This window comes from Marmota monax, unplaced genomic scaffold (assembly GCF_021218885.2).
Source record: "Marmota monax isolate L192 unplaced genomic scaffold, Marmota_monax_Labrador192_F-V1.1 WCK01_AAM20220418_F8-fsc00020, whole genome shotgun sequence".
Lineage (NCBI taxonomy): Eukaryota > Metazoa > Chordata > Mammalia > Rodentia > Sciuridae > Marmota > Marmota monax.
This window is the reverse complement of record NW_026692912.1, coordinates 18046211-18070134: the sequence shown is the minus strand read 5'-3', so window position 1 is coordinate 18070134 and position 23924 is coordinate 18046211. Positions and strand designations below refer to the sequence as shown.

The 23924-nt window shown below is 38.2% G+C and overlaps 2 protein-coding genes across 21 annotated transcripts in view; both read left to right on the top strand.

Annotated features, from left to right (window-relative positions):
• Scai (suppressor of cancer cell invasion) overlaps positions 1-14807 on the top strand; it is a 167545-nt gene extending 152738 nt beyond the window's left edge. For 9 of the 10 annotated variants that reach the window (XM_058581747.1, XM_046451908.2, XM_046451909.2 and 6 more), the window contains one exon: positions 110-14807. In XM_058581747.1, coding sequence (XP_058437730.1) covers positions 110-256 — 147 coding nt within the window. In that variant the 3' untranslated portion in view covers positions 257-14807. Of the gene's footprint in view, positions 1-84 lie in introns of all 10 variants that reach the window. The other variant, XM_058581748.1, reaches the window with a different exon arrangement.
• A 1162-nt stretch (positions 14808-15969) lies between these two features.
• Positions 15970-23924, top strand: part of Golga1 (golgin A1) — a 57509-nt gene continuing 49554 nt past the window's right edge. For 3 of the 11 annotated variants that reach the window (XM_058581738.1, XM_046451921.2, XM_058581737.1), the window contains exons 1-3: positions 15970-16108; positions 16882-16957; positions 18034-18328. In XM_058581738.1, the coding sequence (XP_058437721.1) occupies positions 18194-18328 (135 nt within the window). In that variant the 5' untranslated portion in view covers positions 15970-16108; positions 16882-16957; positions 18034-18193. Of the gene's footprint in view, positions 16109-16136; positions 16224-16259; positions 16958-18009; positions 18329-23924 lie in introns of those variants that run through there. The other 8 variants (XM_046451920.2, XM_046451925.2, XM_046451923.2 and 5 more) reach the window with 8 other exon arrangements.

Genomic DNA, 23924 nt, shown 5'->3' with positions numbered 1-23924 from the left:
CATACCATAGAGAAAAACAAATATCAGGCTACTTCTTAATACTGTATACCTTTTGCATATAATTTTCTTCTAATAAATAAAAAGCTTGACTTTTCTCTTTGCCTACCAGGAAACACGAAATTATCCAGAATCATATCCACAACTGCCAAGAGATGAAACAGTGGAGAATCCTCATCTCCAGAAGCACATTTTGGAATTAGCATCCATTCTGGATGTTCGAAATGTCTTCTTTGAAAATACCATAGATGACTATTAAAACCATCTTGTTGAAACAATTTTTCATTTTCCACAGATTTTAAATGGTGCAGTTTTCTAATGTGATGACAGACACATAGTGTGTTACTTAGTTTTTATTTTTTAATTTAGGACCACCATTTTAAAAGCAAACAAAAATAAAATGTTCAGACTTTTAGGGTAACTGTTTTAAAATGCAATCTTTCAAGTCTTTTAGAAAATCAATTAATCTTGTAATTTTTATGTTTTGGTTTTGATGTATGGATACTTACTCAAATAGTCACTGTTCTCACTCTGAGAAGAGTAAATCATTTATTTTTGTATAATGAGAAAAATCCAACTCCTGTACCTGGACCTTAAATGTCCAGATTTAAAAAACATATAATTATTCATAATGATGAAACTGGCCAGCATGGACTACTAAAAATCAAGATAAGAGTCCTTCCATAATATTTCTTTTCATTCCAAGTTAATAGGTGGAAAAATATATGATTTTTTGAAGCATGATTAAGACAGTTCTTGAAATCATTGAATTCTTTTAAATAGTGTCAAATTTTCAGAAATGGTAGAGGATTGATTTTCCTCTGAAAGCTGCGTCTTTGACTTGAGATAATATTACTTGGAATATCTGAGTACTGTGTTGTTAAGAGATTTTTTTTTTTTTTTTACATATTTTGATTTCTTTGTAGTCTTTGAATGCTGGAAATGAAAGGGAAAACAGCTTTTAAACATTTCAGTCAAAAAATCAGGTTGTTCATTTCATAATACAAGTCTCCAGTTGGAATTGTATTTAAATACTTAGTTCATGAGCTCATGTTTAAAAACTGAGGGCTGTGGTTGTGGCTCAGTGACAGTTTCTAATTTCTTTGTATAGTTCAAATGTATGAAACTTCAAAGTCAGAGATACTATTATTTTTAGTGGGGTAACTGGTTGTTTATGAAAATTAAACTATAAATTGATTTTTGCATTGAAATTTTGGAAATAAGATTTGTTTAAACTCCTTGTATTTAGTTACATTATATTCATGCAAATGTTTTATTCTTATTTTAAATGGGACTCAACGTATAATGTAAAATTTTTGTGTTTTCATTCCTTTCATCCCCTCATAATTTCACCAGCACTAGCTGTGAAGGTTTTTTTCTCTTCCTTTGATTATGCAGTATTTATATTAAGAAATCTGTAAATCAAAAGACCTTCTTCCTAATTCTCTGTAAGGTTTCACAGTCTACCTCTGGCTGTCCCAGGGGAAATTAGTGATTGCTTTTCATACCTTTTTCCTATGTCCATAGGGAAGTTTTACTGTAATATTTTTAACTTGGTTTTCATTTTTGGCCAATAATTTTGGGCCTAAATTTCCCCATACCTGCTCCACTTTGCTGATTTTTCCATGTGAAGTCTTAATGTGATTGTTCTTCGGTTTAGGGACTTCAGGGTGCTTTGTTTACCTTTTTGTTCTTTCAAGCAGTATTTCAGAATGCTTGGGTAAAGTTATCTTAGAATGTGATTTCTTTGGCTGGTGTGTTGTTTTTCATTTTCAGGTAGACCGATTTCCTTTTATTCCTGTACCTTAATATATGTCATAGAATTCCTTTCATAAGTGTTTACCTGAACCATAGCAGTAGACTGTCATGAGTTGACTGGCCTCTTGTTCCAAATCCCCTGAACTTCTATACCACTTATATTTCTACCAACACACATTTTCCTGATTCTCTAGTGTTTAAAATAATTTTCATTGTCCTGAGCCCTATCCTCACCAGCTAAGTATAAGGAATACTGGTCTGAGAACCAGGAGATCTTAGTTCTGATCCTAACTTTCCCATAACTGGCATTATGCCCTTTGACAAATGTGTTCATGTCTCTTCCTTTTACCAATCTCCCCCATACAATGGAGGGGGTGACCCAAGGTCCTTTGCAGCTCCGTGACTCTACCATTTGGATTCTTGGTTCCAAAAATATTGATTTCCCTACCCTCACTACCAGGGAAAAATGCTTTGTTTTTAGCACACACAGCATTCTTTTCTAGATCATATTTATTGAAACTCTGTTCAAGAAAAAACCTGGATTCCAGTTAGCTATTTTAGAGACCAGTTTGGAGAGAGACTGTCTTGAAGAAAGTAGCTGTCATGATTAGAAACCTGTCCACCTTAGGAAGCACAACAGGGATTTAGATAATGACATGGCCCTTTAAGCTAATAGTAATGTAATTCCTTACTGGTAGGCAGAAATCTAAATTGGTATGAAGGGATCTTGAATCTTTAAGGAGAGCAAAACTGCCATAGAAAATTCTAAGCTATTGTTTCATTCATGCCTTCATGAAAATTGTATATTATGCAACCAGATTTATTATACATTCCAGATTTTCTTCTGGGCCCTGGCGAAACAATATCCTTTTTCTTCATGACATTCACATTCTCAGAGAAGTCAGGCAATAAACCTAAGTAAAATTTATGTTAGCAAGTGATAAGTAGGATGAAGAAAATTTATATCATGGGAAGGGAAATCTTTTGTTTGTTTATTGAGAGAATATCTGTGTTTAAAAGAGAGACTAGGGTAAGCATCATTTGAGAATGGGGCGTCTGTACAAACACTTCATATTCTGTCTTTACTTTTTATTATGGAAGTTTTATACAAGTGATTAATGATTCCTTCTTGTGCCCTCTGCCTGGCCTCTAAGTTTTAAAGCATTAATCAAGGAAGAAGAAATGTAGAAGGACAATCACCTAATGGGCTCAGTGTGACCATGCCAGTGAATTTTATGTTTTAATTGCTTCCCACCTATCTTTATAAAAATCTTAAGCCCTATTTATTTAATTGTAGAAGTCATAAAAATGTAAATATTGGAACCAACAGCAGAGCAAAGCAATGGGAAACAGCTTCCTTTCAAATTGCACAAACTCCCTGGCGATTCTGATACAGTCTCTAGTCTCTCTTAAAAATGATCTTAACAAATTAGCATAAAATTGCAAGCAGTCCAGTTATAAACAAAACAAAATGAAGCATAATGAAATTTTCTCTTTATCTGATTTTTTCCCCTTAACCCAGGGGTGCTTTTACCACTGAGCTATATTCCCAGTCCTTTTTGTTTGTTGGTTTTTTATTTGTTTTTTATTTGAGACAGGGTCTCCCTAAGTTACTTAGGACCTCACTAAGTTGCTGAAGCTGGCCTTGAACTTGTGATCCTCCTGTCCCAGCCTCCCAAGCCCTGGGATTACAAGCATATGCCAACCACACCCAGCTTCTTTATCTGTATATTATTTCTCAAGTTGGTAAAGCAACCATCTTCCCTGTTTTATGGAAAAGAAAGCTGAAATCCAAAAAGCTTATCTGATTATTCATAATGATAGAACTAGAGTTCTCCTAGTCTCAGCCCATCTTCCCAATAGCTCAGACTCTTTTCTATAATGAACAAGAAAGTAGTTATTAGAGATTTATATTTTGACACAAAGGGTTTTGGTACTTTTTTAAAAAAAAACTGTATCAGACTTGAAACCAGTGAGTTAGTCAGTCCAAACAAATTTTTGTTTATTATAAAAATCAGCTATTTTATCTTTGATTTCATCCAGGATGTCCTATTTGTATGTTTGTGTTTTCCTCCCTAGAAAGTGGTGCTCTCAAAATCTCTCAAAGCACAGAATTCTTTGTGTCCTTTATATTTTTACCAAGCTAAACCATTTTGAGAGTTTAGAAACAAAGTGCAATCCAATTCTGATATAGGATCTGATCCACCCTTCATTTGTGGCTATTGCCATTCATTTTCTTTGTGCAATAGAATTCCCTGACACAAATTACTTGGTAATTGTGCTCAATTTAATTAAAGTAAAGGGAAAAGTGACAAATCAAATTTGTACATCAATTATGGAGCTTTATATTCTTCTCCTAGTTTAATCTCTGACCTTTGTGATTTAATAATTTTATGTCTCTGAGGAGTGGTTGGGATCCAGTTCAAAAAAATCTTGTACTCAGTTATCCATGGAGACTTGTAATCAGCCTAATCTCCAGAGAACATTCTGGACTGGAAATATAGTAAGGTGCCAAGGTCTGCAAACTTGGCCACTGACAGTAATTCAGAATCACCCACCCACCCCATGTGAGTAAAATACTTGATATGAATATGAATGCTTTAGGTCTCCTGGTGATGTTTTCGGTGTTATGTTCTTGTGTGTTTATCTGGAAAATATAGAGTATTTACGTTGAGGGCTCTATTTTGACTTATTTATTTGAAATTCTTATTTTTTATGGCATGTGTATATTTTTGTGATGCTAAATGCAATCCCTGTGTATACTTTTTGTACATACATGTACATATCTGTAAATATATTGGTATGCAATTATGTAGTATGTGTATATTATACACCCATACCCATTGTGGGCTGAATTTATTTAAGTTCTGTGAGGACATCCTAGTGGCATTGTTCGTGCTGCTGTAATTAGGTTGTGGCTGGATCTCATTCACAAGCCTCTATTTTGAGGGGCTTGTGTTGGGATAAAATGAGCTCATTTAGAGTTGAAATTAGGATATGAAGATCTTAACAGAAAGCTGGACATGCTTAGCTTTAAAATAATCTGTAAACTTCCACTTAAGTGGATGATAAATTAATGATATGACCCTAAAAAACATACATATGTGAACTGCAACACCAGCAGGTTCCTAAGTTGTATTACTCTTTTATTTGCTTGACCATATTTATCATTACTGAATAATAAACTGTTATGTTGGGAATTCATGTAGGGGCTATGGAAAAAATTTTACTTTGTCACTTTTTTAAATAGGTAAGAAATTGCCCTTTAAGTGAGGGAAATATGTTCCTATTTGTCATTTCAATACCTGACACTAAATTTTAAATTTATATTGTTTTCATTAATATGCCTCGTTCTATATGTCTCTGTGAGGCAAAAAGTGGGGGGCATTAGCTAAGGAAGGCCTAACCTAGGTGGGTAAGAGTTCATGAGGAACAGGAGGCTGTTAATCTGTATATTTGCAGCAGCTATGATTACTTTAGTCATGTCTTGGCATTTCTGACTATAGATTTTTCTTATTGGAATTGCATTTCAAAGATGAGTATGGTCATCTGAGAAAATGCTCCCAATGAATAGAATGCCTCCAGATGTATGGCTGAGTCTCCATGAGACCACTTGTGTTCTGCAATCTGACCATATATTCACACATGAAGTAGATCTCTTAAAATTAGGTGCATAGTATGATATAAAAACTTGGGCCTTCAAGCCTCTACCAAGGATGATAAGATTTGGGCCCATAAAATTATAGAAAATAAATGAAGTGCCAATTTGTGAATCTATGGGCTATTGCAAAGGGTCAATGTTGGCTTACTCCTGTCTTCATTTGATGTGTTTATTTGCATGAATGAATGTAAGAGATGTTTAATATACACTTGAATACATTCACTGCAGAAATTAAGTAGAAGTTATTTTTGCATGAAAAAATACAACTGCAAAGCAATGTTTGACCCCATTCACATTAGATTAAAGTTAGAAATTAGTTCGGGAGTCAGTTTTACCACCCCAAAGTGTTACATTTGCCTCCTTATCTTATTTTTAATTAAACATTCCCTATTCACAACACTTTTCAATTATAGTATTAAGTTTAAAATACAATTATTATAGTCTTAAATATGAAAACATAATGATGTATTATTTCTGAGAAATCAGTGAAAATGTCCATAGACTCTAATGTTTTGCTGTTTTAGTAACCAAATAACTTTTTTGCAGTTGGAGAGTAATAGCAGAGCAAATAATACGCTACTTAAAATTCATGGAACTGTCTCAGGCTCAATGTGGACATTAATTTAAGAACAATGGCAATTAAAAAAAAAAGTGCTGTAGGTAAAACTGAAATTGCAGATAGCACCTCTGACCCCACAGTTATAAAGCCAGTAACTTTTCAGTTGAGTAAGACAGAGTTGCCAAGAAACCCAGGCCCTTTCCACATTCTTCTACACTTGTACACGTCGACACTCCGTACATACAGTGGGTACCCCTTAACTTTAAAAACAATCACAAAGTAAAAAGCGATTCACTTTTCTCAAACTAGAATTTCAAGATGTAATATTATACTATGTCCTAGCTTTACTGAGTTTTGTACACAAAGACTTATTTAAACAGCCTTCTATTCTATTTAAGGGAAAATAATTGATGTGTGAATACAATTGACAGGAAGGGCATCAGGATGATACAGGAGATATGTGTTTGATCAGGTAAAGATAAATGTATCAAATTAAATATAACTAATTTGTTGGTGCCACAGAAATATTTTCTTTGGAATTCTGTAAATATGAAATATTTTCTAAAGCTAAAGTTAATATTTTCCCCTTTTTGGTTTGTTATAGGGAGCCGCTTCAGAAAACACTCTTAAGTCTGAATTCAAATCAATAAGAGCTTAGCTTTATTCACCTGGCCAGGGACTGTCACCCACCTATAGAGATGATGCTCTGTGGGAGAACAGCTCTTGTAACAGGTTTTTTTAATAGAAGGCAGCAAAATGGAGTCTTATGTCTATCTATGACTGTTCTTGCTTTATAATTGTCTTACCTCATTTATCAAAATCCTATATCTCTAATCTATATTTTTTACTAATCTATAACCTATAATTTATATTCTTATTAATTGCATTCATCAGTTCACACCACAACATTCCCCACTGGTTTTATGGGACTAAATCAAATCATTGATATTCTAAGTTTCAGTTTTAACTAAGTTTACCAAGTCATAATGATATTTTTTTAAAGACCAGCAGTTTAATCTTTAGAATCGGGCTTCCTGTCTTTTTAGAGGTGTGTGCAGCGTGCATGTCTGAAAGTGAAACAGAACAGAAAGTAAAAATATTGTTTATTGTCAGGTGTCTTCAGGTGGATTTTTTGTCCGAGTTGTTTCATGGCAGTTGGAGTGGTCAAGGTAACTGGAAAGGGTCTGTGCCAGCAAGGCTCTAAGGTAGATGGATGATGGCTCCCGGCTGGAACGGCTGAGTGAGGGTCTCTCTTGGAACTGGCTGCCGGCCTGCCTTTGTTAAAGCCTGAGTCTTTTGGGACGCTTGCTGGAGAGCCTGTAAGGACTTAAGAAGTGAGGGGTTACTTATTTTAGTTAGTTTTTTATCTGGGAACCAGCAGGGGTGGTCTTTTAAATATTATAAACCTTTTATATAAGGGGTGTATAAAAGGAAGGAAGTTGACCCAGTCTTTGTTAGGCTCCACCTTTAAGGGTCTTTTTTAGAATTTAATTTATCTTTTTTATTTTTCCTAAGCTCTAAAGTCAATATATAATATAAGTCCCATTTAATTTTAAAGACTTTAGATAAATTTTGAGTTATCTTAGCTATGAAAGCTGGTACCACAGAAATATTGGACCATATTGGACCCCATGGCTATTGGGAGGCCAAACCGGGCAACTATCTCCTTAAGTGTCCACATATATCAGTAAATATTTATAACCATACTGTCTAGGTTTTTCTTCAGTGAAGTTTATTTTTCATCTTTTTCCTGGTGTTTCTCTTTGTAGTCTGGTTCCTGTAAATTGGCTTACCTTTGGGTTAGGATTTACTTGAGCCTGGCACCTGGAAGAAACTTATCTTGTTAATTGAGTTAACTTAGGGATATAAAAGTTTTTTTGTAACAATTTAGTTACCTATGTGTGTTTCTTGATATAATTGTTCAATTAATAGTTTTTCCAATGTCTCTGGAATCAAGATCTTTTTGTCCAGTAGAATCTTCCATCCATTTTGGTCCTCGTCACTCTTTTAAGGTTTTTCCTAGGATTTTTTTTTCCCCGTATACATGGGGGAAGTAGGTAACAAATGGTTAGGCAGCAGCACAGGCAAAATCCATAAAGTCCCCATTGGTTTTAAAGCCATCTGTTTAGTTGTTTTGTCGGCAAAGGAGTTCCTTTTTGTCTCTGTTGTCTCTGTTCTGGTGGCCTCTGCAATGTATGATAGCCACTTTTTCTGGTAACCAGAGGGCATTTAGCAAAGCTAGTATCTCCTTCAGCATTTTTGATATCTTTCTTTCCTGAAGTTAGTAGCCTTCTCTTTTTATAGAGAGCTCCATGTACGTGAACAGTAGCAAAACCATATCTTCTGTCAGTATAGACGTTAACGGTCTTTCCTTTGCCGGGTCTGAGAACTTGGGTAAGTGCAATTACTTCTGTTTTTTTGGGCAGAAGTTTTATGTCCCAGAGGTTGAGCCCAGATAATTTCATTTAAAGTAATTATAGTTGCCCCCCACACCTGATTTAATTTTGGATGTAGCTGCTGCCATCAGAGTAGAGTCTCTTATCTGGGTGTGGCCAAGGTGTGTCTATCAGGTCCGGCCAGACATTCTGGAGTGACTCCCAAGATTTCCTGCAGTTGTGCAGCGGCTCAGAGGGACCATCGTCAGGAAGCTGAGGTTTTTAGGAATTTTATTCTGGGCTAGTCTAGAAGAAGGGCCTGGTATTGGGTGACACAAGCATTGGAGAGCCAGCGCTCTGGGGGGCTCCAGAGTAAGGTCTCCACAGCATGTGGGGCTATCACCTGTAAATCTTGCCCCAGTGTAAGCTTATCTCCTTCCTTAACCCGGATTGCTATGGCAGCGATGTCTCAGAGGCAGTTTGGCCATCCAGCCGCAACATAGTCTAGTCCTTTGGATAGGTATGCCACTGAACGTTTCGGTGGCCCCAAAGTCTGAGTAAAAACCCCTTTTGTTTTCCCCTGACTTCATGTACAAACAGTTGGAATGGTTTTAGAACATCTGGGAGGGCCAATGCAGGTGCAGAGACTAGGGCTTGCTTCAGTTTGTCAAATGCCTCTTGTTCTTTCTCAGTCCGAGTCAGAGAGTCCTCTTTTCTTCATGTACTAACATACAGGGGCTGAGCTGGTTTGGCAATACCCAGTGGCCCCGAGGAGCTCTCGCATCTGACACTTAGTCTTAGGGCGAGGAATCTGCATGATTGCTTTAATTCTGCCTGTGACAGAGTCCTTTTTCTAGGTTGTAGCCCAAGTAGGCGGCTGTTGAGGAGCATAATTGGGCCTTTTTTGTTGACACCTGTTACCCCAAGGTTTTTAAGGTTTTTAACAAGTCTCTAGTGGCCTGTTCACATTTAGTTATAGTTTTTGGTGGTTATCAGGAAATCATCTACATATTGTAAAAGTACAGTCTCAGGGTATTGCTGCCTGTAAGCCACAAGGTCCTAGCTTAGAGCCTCATCAAATAGAGTTATAGCATTTTTGTTTTTAAATACATGACAACAGTGGAATGCATTATACTCATTATTACCCAAGTACAGCACAATTTTTCATAACTCTATATAAAGTATGTTCACGCCAAATTATGCCGAGTTGGAGAGTTTTGCCACCCCTGTGGCAACTATGTCCAAGTCAGTTATCCTGAAATCTCCCATCTCAATCTGACCATTTAGAAGTAAAAATTGGTTGGCTTGTCTTACCCAATGGCAAGCTGAAGAAGGCATCTTTGAGGTCCAGGACAGTGTATACTTGCTGAGAAGGAGGCAATGAACTGAGAAGAGTGTAAGGATTGGTACCGAGGGATGAATGGTTTCCACTCTCATGTGGACTTTTCTCAGGTCCTGCATCAGTCGGTAGTCCTTTGTCTCAGGTTTCTGGACAGGCAGCAATGATGTGTTCCAGGCTGATTGGCAGAAGATGAGGATATCAGTTTCTTGCAACATGTAGATGTTAATGGCTATGCCTTTTTTAGCTTCCAGTCTGATAGGATACTGTCGGATCTGCACAAGGGTGGCAGTGCTGGTGAGCTGAACTATAATAGGTGGCTGGTACATGGCTAGGCCACGAGAATTGTTTTCTGCCCCTTTTAAATCTTGTGAGGAGATCGGAAGGTGGGGTATGGGTGTCTTCTGCTAACTGCAGGTATTTTTCCCCAATGGGACAAGTATATGTAATAGTTTTGGGCCCTTTAAATGACAGGTTGACTGTGCCTTTTTGGAAAGAAATGATGGCTTGCAATTTTTGCAGAAAGTTTCTGCCCAATAGTGGATAGGGGCATTTTGGCATTACAAGGAATGAGTGTGTTATTGTCCCTTCTTTCAAGTCAGTTCTCATTAGAAATTGGCCCTTCAGTTTCTGTTCCTGGGGGCTGTTGTCATTTAGGGAGTGGAGCCCTTAGGGGTTATTGTTCAGGAGCTCGAGACCTCGAGACTCTGACATAGCCATCACCAAGACTCTTGTCAACCTTTTGGTTTGTTTTTCTTGGGGGGGGGGGGTCTCTACTATTGCAGACCCTTTGGGCTATTTCCACCAATTTTGACAGCATCTTTCCCTCAAATTGTTCCTGTCTCTGTAATTTTCTCCTAATATCTGGGGCCGATTAAGTCACAAAAGCAATATTAATAGCCCTTTTATTCTCTGGAGCTTCTGGGTCTATTGGTGCCTGCACATGACAAGCCTCAAGAAGGCACTCCAGGAAAGCAGCTGGGGGCTCATCTGGTCCTTGAATTGTCTTGCTTACCTTTGCCAAATTGTTGGGTTTTCTAGTGGCTGCTTTGGTCTCTCTTAGTGGAGCCTGGCATTACTGGTTGGTTACCTCCTCACCTGTCCAATCGGGGTGAACTGAAAGGAAAATGAATTTCTCGTGAGGATCTTCAGAGAGTTAGCCATCAACACCGAGAGTAGTTTTTGGCTTTTCTTCTGATTTTAACAGGGAAATCACTAGTAGAAAAAGGAATATATATATAATTATAATGGGAAGGCTTAAGCATTGAGGGGGAACTCGGCGCCTGAGGGGCAGAGGGATCCGGAGAAGGAAGATCCAGGTCCTTGGAGCTCTTTTGCAGAACCTCTTTTGGGGAGGAAGGTTTTGTTTTTCGTAGCTGTTCCTGAAAACAAAATCTTAACCATCTTGGCTCCTCTAAGAAGATTTCAATCCAAACCTGTATACAGGGTAACTGATATGGATGGCCAGGCCGCCCGGAGATGACTCTATGAGCTTGATAGGTGGTGGAGAGGTCAGTGGTCCCTTCTGGGGGCCATCTGACTTTTAAGGTTGGCCAGTCTAAGTCAAAATTTTCTGAGAAAGGAAGCATTACATGATGTTACAACATATAATTAGTTGTTCTCTTTGAAAACTCTTTAAATTTAAAGTTAGACAAAAAAACATTTAAGGGGTGTACAAAATGAATATGAAGTGGACTGATTTTGACCTATAATGAGACACACAACAGACAAGGCGCTATAAAAAAACCTAATTGATCTGGGGTTTTTAACCCCAGATGGGCCAGTGAGCAGCTTCTCAACACTGCCCTGGACTGGGAAATATGTGCTGCATCCAGCCTTCCCTGATGTCCCCAGACTGTGGATCCACACAAACCAAGTTTCAACTTTCAAGCTTACCTTTCCCAGGAGAACTATGTCACAGGTGCAAATCGCGAGTGCTCTCAATACTCAGTTTGCAGGTTTGGCAGGAGCCAATGGGGAGGGGACCTCAGAGGCCTTCCCCAGGTTGTCTCCTCAGAGGTCTTCCCCAGGTTGTCTCCAGCTCACTGGGTTCTCCTGGGTGTTTCTTAGTGTTTTCCTATTTATGAGAAGAGAAATATCTCTTTCACCCCGGACGAGCCCCCAGAATATTATGGTGAGCCGCTTCCGAAAACACTCTTACATCTGAATTCAAATCAGTGAGGGCTTAGCTTTTTCATCTGGCCAGGGATGTCACCAACCCAGAGACTGAAGCTCTGTGGGAGAACAGCTTTCATTTCAGTTTCTCAGAAATTGCTCTTGTAACAGTTTTTGTTTGTTTGTTTTTTTATAGAAGGCAGCAAAATGGAGTCTTAGGCCTATCTGTGACAGTTCTTGCTTTATCTCACTTATCAAAATCTTATATCTATAATCTATATTTTTTTTACTAATCTATAACCTATAACTTACATTCTTATTGATTGTATGTATCAGTTCACACCACAACAGATTCAGCGTAATACTGACTTGAGACTTCCATTTTGAAATTGTCACTTAATCACTAATTGAAGCACCATTTCTTAATTCTAAAATCATTCTATTGCTTTCTTTGTGGTTTTAAAAATTATTTTAAAAGTAGACTAGGCAGTGTGATTTTCTGAAACATTTGAATGGTAGATTCAGAGTTTTTTAATGAATATGTATATTACATTACACACTACAGATTCACTGAGTCAAGTCTAAATTTGGTCCTAGACAGACTATAAAGAGGGAGTGTTTTTCCTGTTTTAGTGGACAATTTCAGTCTATATCCTAAGACAATCATCTTTTCAGATATAATATTGTTTAAAATGAAACATGGGTAACTTCAGATTTCAGATTTTTGCTCTTCTCACAGGCTTATGGAGTGAACATTAATAGGCTGGGTTATTATATCACTTTCCCAGTGAGGGTAGAAACTATGGTTAGCCTTCTTACAGGTAGGCAGTGAAAGGTATTTACATGTTATATTTATCACTAATATTATTTTATCATCTGAAACTTGAGAATGTCCACTTGTCCCTGATTCAAAATTGAAGGTTTTTTTGTTTCGTTTTGTTTGGTACTAGGGATTAAACCCAGGGGCACTTTACCACTGAGCCCTCTTTATTTTGAGACAGAGTCTTGCTAAGTTGCTGGGGCTGGCCTTAAATTTTGATCCTGCCTCAGCCTTCTGAGTCGCTGGCATTACAGGTATAAACATTATATCATAAATTGAATCATAAATTTTCTTTAAACACCAAATGAATATAAATAAGCATTGTAAAATCTGAAATGATTTATGATAATCCCCAAGTATTTCTTAATCACAGAAATAACCACAGTATTTTTTCAAAAATTTATTCCCACCTTCCTGCATATGCTATTGATTTTTTTTTTCTAAATTTAACATACCCAGTGTGATATGTTAAAAATCTGCAGGAAAACTGTGCTTTTAGTGTTGTAGTGCAATAAGAATTTTTATTCCTGTTTCCTGAAGGATTCTCTTATTATATCATTAAAGTTACCTTCTAATAGTTCAGTAATATAATTTAGAACTTGATTTTCATGACTTTTTAGTGTCTGGATGCATTCCTTTTACCACATAGACCCTACCACTAGCTTTCCAATTTTTTATTTTTAATAAACCTTGCTATTCAACTATCAAAGTGTCTTATGTTTTTCAGGATTCTTCCAGTTGAGGTAGTAGAGCTTAGATAATAAGAAACACAGATACAATGTCCTTACATTTTCATAGTAGAGCTTATTAGTGAAGGAATTTGTCCAACTGGGGTATCTTTATTTGTATAGCACCAGTATAAATAGGACTTGCATTCATCATTAAACCAGATTAAACAGTTATAGTTTTTTTAGTTTGCTGTAAAGAATATTATAATTTCAGGCCACTTATTTTCTATGAGCAGTTCCCATTGTAAAATTAAGTATCCTTTTTCTTTATTCAAAGCATTACTAAAGGTTAATTTAACCAAGTAGGAGAACAAGTTTTGTTTTTGTTTTCACAGAAAATAATGGTGAACCTATTGTCTACACTTTGAATATTAGGCAGAAATGCACTTGTTTAAATCATAGCAGAAATTACATTTGGAGGATATACTTAACTTGATTTTCTAGTGGTGTGAAATACTTTTTAAAAAATTGTGCTTGTCTGTAACTGAAATGTTATAGAATTGTAACACTATAAGGATTAGAGTTATATTAGCTCTCCTCAAGAGATTGAAGCACAATAATTGTCACGTAACAAACTTTATCCAAGTGCTGCTAATCTTATCGTGCAAATAATCAAGCTATTTGGTTGCCTATCTAGCTATTCACTGTAGTCCTTAAGAGTTAGTCTTGTTGTTCATTTGTATTAAAATTTGGGTATTGTAGGTTAATACTCTAGAACAAAATCCATCAACTCAGCTCTGTTAGAGGCAAATTGTTTGGATTCATTAGTTTTTAATGTGTGTTATTAGTAGAGTACATTTTGAAGGGGCTATTCACCAATGACTAAGGGGGAAATTATATTGTCAATATCATTTGACTTAAACATTTGTGGTGTTGTCAAGTCTTGTCTGATGGTGTTTCTAAATTGTTTAAGCCATATGTTCTCTGTAAACAAGGATTTTTGTTTTGTTTTGTTCATTTCCAGCAGCCTTTTTCTGCTTTGTCTGTTACAGTTAATACTTCATAGATTTTAGAAATTGAGAAGTTCTTAAAGCATTTGATTTTCTTGAGTTCACTTTTGGCTCTTGTATGATATGTGATTTGTCTAAAAGATAGCAAGCCTTTCACTACTTTACTAAATGAATTTCAAGTAAACACTGTGATTCTGCAGAGCAGATTCCATAGGCTTTCCCATGTTTTTTCCTTTCATACAGTGTCTACCACTTGGGGGGAGGGCACTTAAATATTAGAGGATGGAAAGTTAAACATTGTTGTTTTTATGTTTTATTAAATAACAATTACAGAGTATTTGATTTTTGTTGTCAGTGTATTAAAGAAATTTTTGCATTGATAAATGTTCTTTAGGAATGTGACTACATTCATCAGGTGTGAACTCTTGTAAATGAATTTTGTATCTTGAATCCACGTATATATTAAGTGTATCATCAATATAAAAATAAACATTATTTGCTTAAAGTTTTGTGTACTTCTTCAGTTTTGTTGATTATTTAAGTGCTAAACTGTTAGAGTTGCTTCTTTCAGATGACTCCTCAGATGCTTTGAACTATCTTAGGGTTGTGGATTCCGTGCTTATTTTAGTTTGTTGTTATCTCCTGCATCCTAATTTTTATTTTTCTGAGGCCTTTTCCTGGTGGTCAGAACTGGGACGAGGGCAAGGGTATTTAATTTTTTTTTTTTTTTTTTTTTTTTTTTTTTTTTTGGAGCCAGGTGATTGGCACATACCTGTAATTCCAGGGAGGGCTGAGACAGGATTGCAGGTTGGGAGGCAGCCTCAGCAATTTAGGAGGCTGTAATCAATTAGTGAGACCCTGCCTCAAAATAAATTTTTAAAATGTGCTGGGGATGTAGTTTCGTGGTAAACTACCCTTGGGTTCAAACTCCTGTTCCAGAAATCAATCCATCGATCAATTAATCAATCTGTTGGAACTTGCACTGGTGTTGGGTCTGGGCCAGGACCAAAGTTTCTTAAACGTGCAGCGTCTAACTCTAGCTTTGAGGAATCTGGAGACCTGCCTTAGGGTACTAAATTCGTAGTGACTTTCAACAAGGCAGTTTTTATGCTTTGGGCTTTTATCCTCTGTTATATAAAGAGGCAGCCCATTGGTGAATAGTCACCGCCCTGTAAATAACAAGCCGTATATCAGAGTGATGCACACTAGGGGAAGGTTCTGAAACCTTTTGGTTGTACATCCTGTGTGTGCTGGGTTGTGACATAAAACGTACAATCGACGGGATGTCGAGACGCTAAAGTTAGAAGAAGGGTCACAAAGCGCAAGGCGCAGTTTTAGTTTCGGCGGGCACAGGTTTTCCAGACTGCCTACTTGCGGCTGCATAGGGGGGTCTGTCCAGCAGGGCCCGTGGCACCGACTGCACGGGGCTCCTCCCACTTAGCCATCTCCGCACCATCCATTTAAAGAAAAGAAAAACAGCGACCGTCCTAAGCGAGCCGGTCAACAAGTGCGGGTCTGGAGTCTCGCTGACGTGGCTAGTGCGCATCAAGGAGCGCCCAGCGCGCCGTCCGTGCCCTCCGACCGTTCTGGCCAACAGCCGGCGACGGCTTCGCAAGGCCGCGGAGGCGAGCACTGGCGCATGCGCGCGGCAAGCCAACCCCCACGCAGCACTTCCGGCGCGCTGGGGGACGTGCGGTTCCGGGTCGCTGCTCGGCTCACCGGCCGGTGGTGGGGGCTGGTGACGCGAGCGGTCGCTCACGAGAGGCCCCGGAGGCGGGGCTCTGCCAGATGCCCAAAGAGCGGCAGGTGTGCGGGCCGGGGCCCCGGGGACGCGAGCAGCCCCCATTCTCCCGGTGGCCTTGGTGTCCTCAAAGCGGCCTTGCCGGGGTTTCCCGGGACCCAAGCCGGGGGGCGGTGCCAGGTGCTGTAAGGGGCAGGGTGGGAGCGGAGGCGGGCTGCCCCGGCCTGGGAGTCCGGCGTCTAGGGTTCCGGGATTCCTCCCTGCGCGACCGAGATGAGCCAGCGCTCCCTGGGGCCGAGTTTCCCCGCTGTCAAATGGAAGCGGTGTTGGTTCCTTCCCTTTGACAGTCAAGCAAGGGCGTGGCCGGAGGGGGACTGAGGGAGTGGCAGCCAAACTGCCTTGGCTGGTACCTCCAGACGTCAGTAAAGGTCCTACCTGTCTTTTACTCAACTTTGCCGTTCTTTTGCTCAGAAACTGCCTCAGTACGAATCCTGCCCAGGGTCTGGCCAGGTAAACAGTGTCTGTTTCAGCGTCAGCTGAGAAATAAATGCCGGCCCTGGGAAACCTTAATCTCATCAAGTTGTTTTGCCTAGGGCCCCCAAGGAGCAGAGAATTTAAGCATATGTTTTGCGGTGAGCAGTTCCGTCCTTTGTAACTGTGAGTGAAACTCTAGGCAAATCACAATTCATAGGGTCAGAGGTGAGGGACGGCAGTCCACTGAGTGTTGAGGTAGTGACAAGTTTTCTTCCCCCACTTAATCTTCCCTTCCTCTCTTCTCCATTTCTCTCCCCACCCTCATCTCCACCCACCATTTTGGTCTTCTATTTGGAATATCCAGCCCACTTTAGGTTTGTTTTCATGCAGGACAGAATGCATCGACCTCCAGGCTGTTGTAAATCTCGTAGATAAGCCAGGTGAGTAAGTGATTTACAGACATTTAAGGTGAAGTTTTTGAGGAATTTTTACAGACTTGATGATCTGAAGTGGTAAGAAGTCTTTTGAAGATCTTAGAGCAGAGTTTAGGTATCCTCCAAAAAACATGGAAAGTTAAGGCTGAAATCTGAATGTTAATATTTTATACACCATTGGGGGATATTTTTGTATCTCATGTTAAATATCGTGTCAGGTACACTGAAAAAGAAAAGAGATTGTGTGGGGTTTGGGAGTGCATGCCTTTAATCCTGCGGCCCAGAAGACTGAGAAAGGATTATCTCAAGTTCCAGGCCAGCCTCATCAATTTAGTGAGACCCTGTCTCAAAATAAAAAATAAAAAGAACTGGAGATGAAGCTCAGTGGTAAAGTGCCCCTGGGTTAGATACCCTGGGCGGGGGTGGGGAGTGGGAATTAAGATTTGAGGTAATTTTATCATACTTAAAGAAAACCCAATAGTATTTCCAGGAAAAGTTAAAGGCTATCAGATACCTGATATGTGGTTTTCTGGCTTGCCTGATTTTTTTCTAGGTTATGATTTTTTTTCTAGAAACAGCTGATTGCAAACCTGGAACATTAGAATATTACCTAATATTACCTAGAATTTCCTCATATTGAGTTACATGTTTGTACCATCAACTTCAAAAGGGGAAAAAGCACTCACCACTGATTAAACTTATTGAGACAAGGATTCAAAATCATTAATTTATGATTTTGTGATGTTAACCTGTCAAATTTTACTGTGTCATAGGCCACTGCCAACATGGTATAATTTAAAAAAAAAAAAAAAAAGGTTAGAAAGGTTGAGGCTTTTAAGTCAGGTTCTGTGTTCAAATACCAGCCCTGTCGGCCTTTGGCAGGTTCCTTCACCTCTTTGAAACTGGATTTCCTTATCAGCATGTCAAGCACCTGAGTGATTTTTAAATGTTTAGTAATTGTGTTCTACTAAGTATACATTTAAGTTTTGAAACTTAATTTTGAAACCTGAAGCTTAACATAACTCAAATGTGAAATCTTTCCTATGTTTGACTTATAGATATCTCTTTCATCTGATTTGTAGATACTGTGTTGCCATATGCCTTTGACCCACATTTAAGTTGGAATGCAGATAGTTTGGATGTCTGAAACTTTTTAGGCACCTTTGTCTGAATCCTGGTTATTGAAAACTATTGTGGTAGTTCAAGAACTGGTCATCTGTGCAGGATAGCCACATAGCAAAAATGTTTGCAAAACTAAAGAAGAAAATTGCAGAAGAGACTGCTGTCACTCAGAGGCCAGGAGGTGCTACAAGGATCCCACGGTCAGTGAGCAAGGAATCAGTAGCCTCTATGGGAGCTGACTCAGGAGATGACTTTGTAAGTATCTTCTCTAGCTTTGAATATTTGGTGCAGTATCAAATTTTTTTAAATTTTTTTTATTTTTGGTACTGGGGATTTAACTCATTAAAGGGGCGCTTTACCATTGAGCTACATCCCTAGTCCTTTTTACTTTTATTTTTATTTCACGACAAGGTCTTGCTAAGTTGCTGAGGGTCTCCTTAAGTTGTTGAGGCTGGTCTCAAACTTCCAATCCTCCTGCCTCAGCCTCCTGAGTTGTTGGTATTATAAGCATACACCCCCATGCCTGGCTTCAAAACAGTTTAAAAATAATGTTGCACTGAATCCTTCCAACATGTATTTTTTTATTGCATGATTCATCTATTTTGTAGTTTATAGCTGTTTAAGAACCTGATTATATATCTGGTTCTGTACTTAAGATACCTTTTTATTAGTGTTGGTTTGTTGATATTAAGGTAGCTTTCTTTTTTCTTATTTTTCAGTGAATCCCTTTCTATATTCTGTACATTGTCCTCTTGTACTGCTTTTCTATCTGTATAATTTGTGCATCTTCTTTTACATGCGGTCTGTCAAAATGTCTGAGCCTGTTTTCTATGCAGGCATATATATACTTTGTCATTGTTGCTTTAACAAGGCCTGCAAATTATGCCATAGTGCACTATTTTATTGGGAATATTTATGGAAAGATGGCACTTATGAATATAGTATGTCATGTTGTTTGTAAAGTGTCTTTGGTTTAATAAGATTTTTAAAAATGAGGATGCTGTTATATTAGAGAAATATGCTGAGCATCAAAATGTTATGTTTGACATTTGACAGGATCCTTGTAAGTTATATGACTTTAAAAAGGATTTTATAGGGGCTGGGGTTGTGGCTCAGTGGTAGAGCGCTTGCCTAGCATGTGTGAGGCACTGGGTTTGATTCTCAGCACTACATAAAAATAAATAAAGGACCATCAACAACTAATAAAATATTTTTTTAAAAAGTATTTTTAATGCTTGATATATATATAAAAGGATGTATACAGTGTACATATAAAGCATAAAGCAGGTTGGATCCCTAGCACCACAAAGAAAAGATAAAGCATAATGTGTATGTCAAGTATGAAGCAAGTAAATCTGTCACCCATCCAAAGAAATAGAACATTATCAGTATTTGCATGCTACTCTCCATTTCCCATAACCACTACATTTTGTTTTTAATTCCCATACTAATTAATATATAGTAACAGATACATATGTATTCATAAACAATTTTGTGTTTGTGTGGTCCTGGGGACTGAACCCAGGAGTGCTCTATCACTGAGCTATATCCCTAGCCCCTCCTTTTTATTTTTTCAAGACAGTGTTGCTAAGTTGTCGAGGCTTGTCTCAAACTTGTGATCCTCTTCTCTTAGCCTTCCAAATCACTGGAATTTCAGGCATCCACCACCATGACTATAGTTTATTACTTAATACTGCTTATTTTTGAACTTTTTAAAGATGGTATACCATAGTCTTCTTGGACTTACTTTTTATTTAGCTCAACATACTTCCAAAATGCATCTGTGTGGCTTGAAGCTGTGGTTCATTTGTTTTTACTGCTATTTATTTTATAAGATTATTGCATTTGAAAAGGTCACAGTTTATTTCTATCTTCTTCCAGTGGTAGACATTTGTGTTGTTTCTATGGTCAGATGACTCTTCCTTCGTTCTTCCACTGCCTGAATCCCTGGTCGGATTACATGACAGAAGCTATTAGGTTATTGCAGTAGAGCAATAAGATTACCTGATAAGAATGTTATTCACCCCTGTATTTAACATTAAATATAAGTGAAAATTTGATTACCAGGATAAATGATATAGGTTTTGCTGGTTTGTTTTACAGTGCTGGGGATTGAACTCAGGACCTTGCACATGCTAGGCAGATTCTTCTACCTCTGTGCTACCTCTCCAGCTCTCTGAAAAATGTGGTTTAAATGCTGAGTTCACAGCAGAAGGACCTGCTTTCCCCTCATTCTGACATACTAAATCAAATCTCTCATCTAGAATGTGTTCCAGACATAGAAACTGACCTGAATGCAAGGAATACTTTGCTTTGAGACTTTTCGAGTAATCTTTTTGAACTTACTTACATGTATAGTGCCATCCTCACTCCCTGTATCCAGACCTTTATATCCAACTGCATTTATTTCTCCAAACAGATGCCTTCCATATGGTATCTGACATTCTAAATGAACAATTGAATTTGATAATTCCATCTCCATCCTACCAACTCACCACCAGGAGGCCCTGAATGCTTTTTAGAGTCTTTTCTCCTTTCACTTCTTGGTATCTAATCAGTCAAATATTTTGTTTTCCATTTTCCAAATATCTCTCAAATTTAACCTCTCTATGCATGATTTTCTTTCTTGGGGAAACATGGCAGCCTCCAATAGCTCCAAAAATGATCTTTCTAAAAGCTGATCTGTTCATATCTCTTGATGCTTAAAACTTGGTGGCTTCCTTATTTTCAGGATGAAGGGCCAATTCATTATCATTATTCCATATGGTATCTGACATTTTCAGATGGTATCAATTATTGTCTTTAAATGATAAACTGCCAGGACTGGAGTTGTGGCTCAGAGGTAGAACGCTCACCTAGCATGCGTGAAGCACTGGGTTCGATTCTCAGCACCACACAAAAGTAAAATAAAGATATTGTGTCCACCTATAACTAGAAAATAAACATATTTTTAAAAATGATAAACTGCCATGTTTTTTCACAGCTAACCAACCCAACTTCATCTCACTCAGCTTTCTTACACCCCATGCTGGAGCCATACTGAATCTATTGAGCTTCCTGGAATGGCTCACATTACTTTCTGCCTACCAGTGTTTGCCCATACTGTTCACTCCTTCTGGAAAGTCTTCTATCTCCCCTTTCACTCTTGGATTCCTCTGACAGATTCTGCAGCCTTCAAGACTTAGCTCACATATTACTCATGGAAGCCTCCTCAACCCTGCTCTCTCTTACCCCGACCCCTCACCCTTCTGGGTGAGTTTGGTGCCTCACCTTCTGCTTACCTCTGTGGTAGTACCTGTTATACTACATTAGTAGTAACAATTTGGTTGTTGGTCTCTGCTGCTAAAACTGGGAGCTTCATGAGAGGCAATAAAGTGAAGCTCTTAGGAACTCAGGTCAGATATAGAGTCAGACCTGAATGTGGTTCCTACTATATCATCATTGCGTGACTGTGGACAAATTACTTAATTTTTCTATACTGTACTTTCCACATCTGTAAAATAGAGATAGGTCCCAGTGACTTGGGAAGTTGAAGCAGGAGAATCAAAAGTTTAAGGCCAGCCTCAGCGATTTGGCAAGGCCCTGTCTCAAAATAAAATTTTCAAAAAGGAGCTGGGGATGTAGCTTGATGGTAGAGAGTGCACCTGACTTCAATCCCTGATACCACACAAAAAAAAAAAAGTTGGGGGATAATACCTGTGTCTGTCTTTATTAAAGTATTATGTCAGGGGTTCCACAATCACCCCAAGTTCCATTATTCAGTAGAAGTACTCACAGAACTCAATGGTGTAGTTTCTTGCAGTGAAAGGATGGAAAGCACAATCAGCAGAGGGTGAAGGTGCATGGGGAAGAGTTGGGGGCCAAGCACAGCTCCAACTGCTGTGAAGTACAGAGGATTTGCTTAATTCCCCATGCAGTGACTTATGACAATGAGGTAAAATGGCTGGTAGGGAAGCTCATTAGAGACCTACTGTCCAGGGTTTTTACTAGATGCTGGTGGTGTAGACATCTCCCTAACATGTACCAAAATCCAAGACTCCAGAAGGAAAGGCGTTTGGCAGAAACTGTGTTTATGCACAAATAGTTTGAACACAATCATTCACTCTTATCAGGAATTATGGGAATGTTACCAAAGTACAAGTCCTCAGTTGCCTCAATGGGCCAACTCTTCAAAAAGATATTTTTAATGATAGCAGTCTCAGGTCTTGTTAACTTTTTTTTTTCATAGTGTATAAAGCACTTAGCATAGTACCCCGCTCTTGGTAAGTGTTTCCCAGTTGCTACTGCTGCTGTCTTAGGAAGAGCCTGTCTCACCACAGTTCCTAATGCTTGGCATGATGCTGAGGCCTAGTAAGTCTCACTAGCAGTAATAATCAATAATTTCTTACATTGCTAATTTTATTGTCTAAATGTTTATGTCCCTCCACAGTTAACAATGGGATGGTACCAAGTGGTGAGGCTTTTGAGAGATGATTAGTTTGTTAATTTTTATAAGAGAACTTTTATAAGTGCTCTTATAAAAGAGGGCCCAGAGTGCTGCCTGTCCCCTTCCACCATGTGAGAACGTAGCTACATGGTGCCAGAAAGTGGGCACTACCTAGACTCTGAACCTGCCAGAACCTTTACCTTGGACTTCTCAGAGTCTAAAACTATGAGCAATAAATTTCTGTGGCTTATACAGTGCCCACTTTATGGTATTTTCTTTTTTTTTTTTTTTTTTAAAGAGAGAAAATTTTTTAATATTTATTTTTTTTAGTTTTCGGCGGACACAACATCTTTGTATGTGGTGCTGAGGATCGTACCCGGGCCGCACACATGCCAGGCGAGCGCACTACAGCTTGAGCCACATCCCCAGCCCTATAGTATTTTCTTATAGCAGCCTGAACAGACCAAGACACTAGTATCAGGTGACATACTTAAAACTGACTATATGCCATGCTCTGTTTCACAAATTTGTCAAGTGTTAGTTTATTTAATCCTCTCTCAGCTCAGCAAGGTAGACCATATTTGTTATTATAGTTTACAGAATGCCTGCAGGCATTCTGCAGGAAGGATGTACCCCGTAAACAATAGTTTACAGGAATGGAACACATAAGGAAGTTGAATAATTAGCTGGAGTTCTTCCAGCATTAAGTGGTAAAGCAGGGACTTTAAACCTGGTCTTTTGACTCTAGAGATTCTTCTTACCAGTCTTCAGTACTCACGCTCAGTAAATAGTAGATGAGCAAATGACTGATAAATAAATATTTAAAGTGAATTATGAATTGTTCAACCATCTTTTAGAATATTTTGGGGATAAAATGAGAAATGTGATTGAAGACTGAGTATTATTGTAAGTTTTATTAAGTATGGTAGTGGTATTATGGCTATCAAGAAAAGGTCCTCATTTTTTAGAAATATTTATCAATATATTTAGGATGAAATGTCATAATGCCTGTTTTTTTAAGTAGTTCAGGAAATAAGAATATGAGAAAACATGGACCATTGTTAAAATAAACCATTCTCCCAGCTTTTCTTTCTTTTCAAAACTTTTATAATAAAAAGTAAAAAGACTAGTAATAAGAATTAAAAAAGACTAGGAAAACAACCATCATATGATCCAGGCATCCCACTCCTCAGTATTTATCCAAAAGAACTAAAATGAGTATACCATAGAGATATATGCCAGTGCAAATCAGTGTTTATAGCAGCACAATTCACAATAGCCAAATTATGGAACCAGCTCAAATACCAGCTCAGATAAATGCATAAAGAAAATGTAGCATATATACACAATGAAATAGGGTTTTTTCCCCCTAAAATGGAGTTTTAATCACATAATGGCATTTGCTGGTAGATGGATGGAACTGGA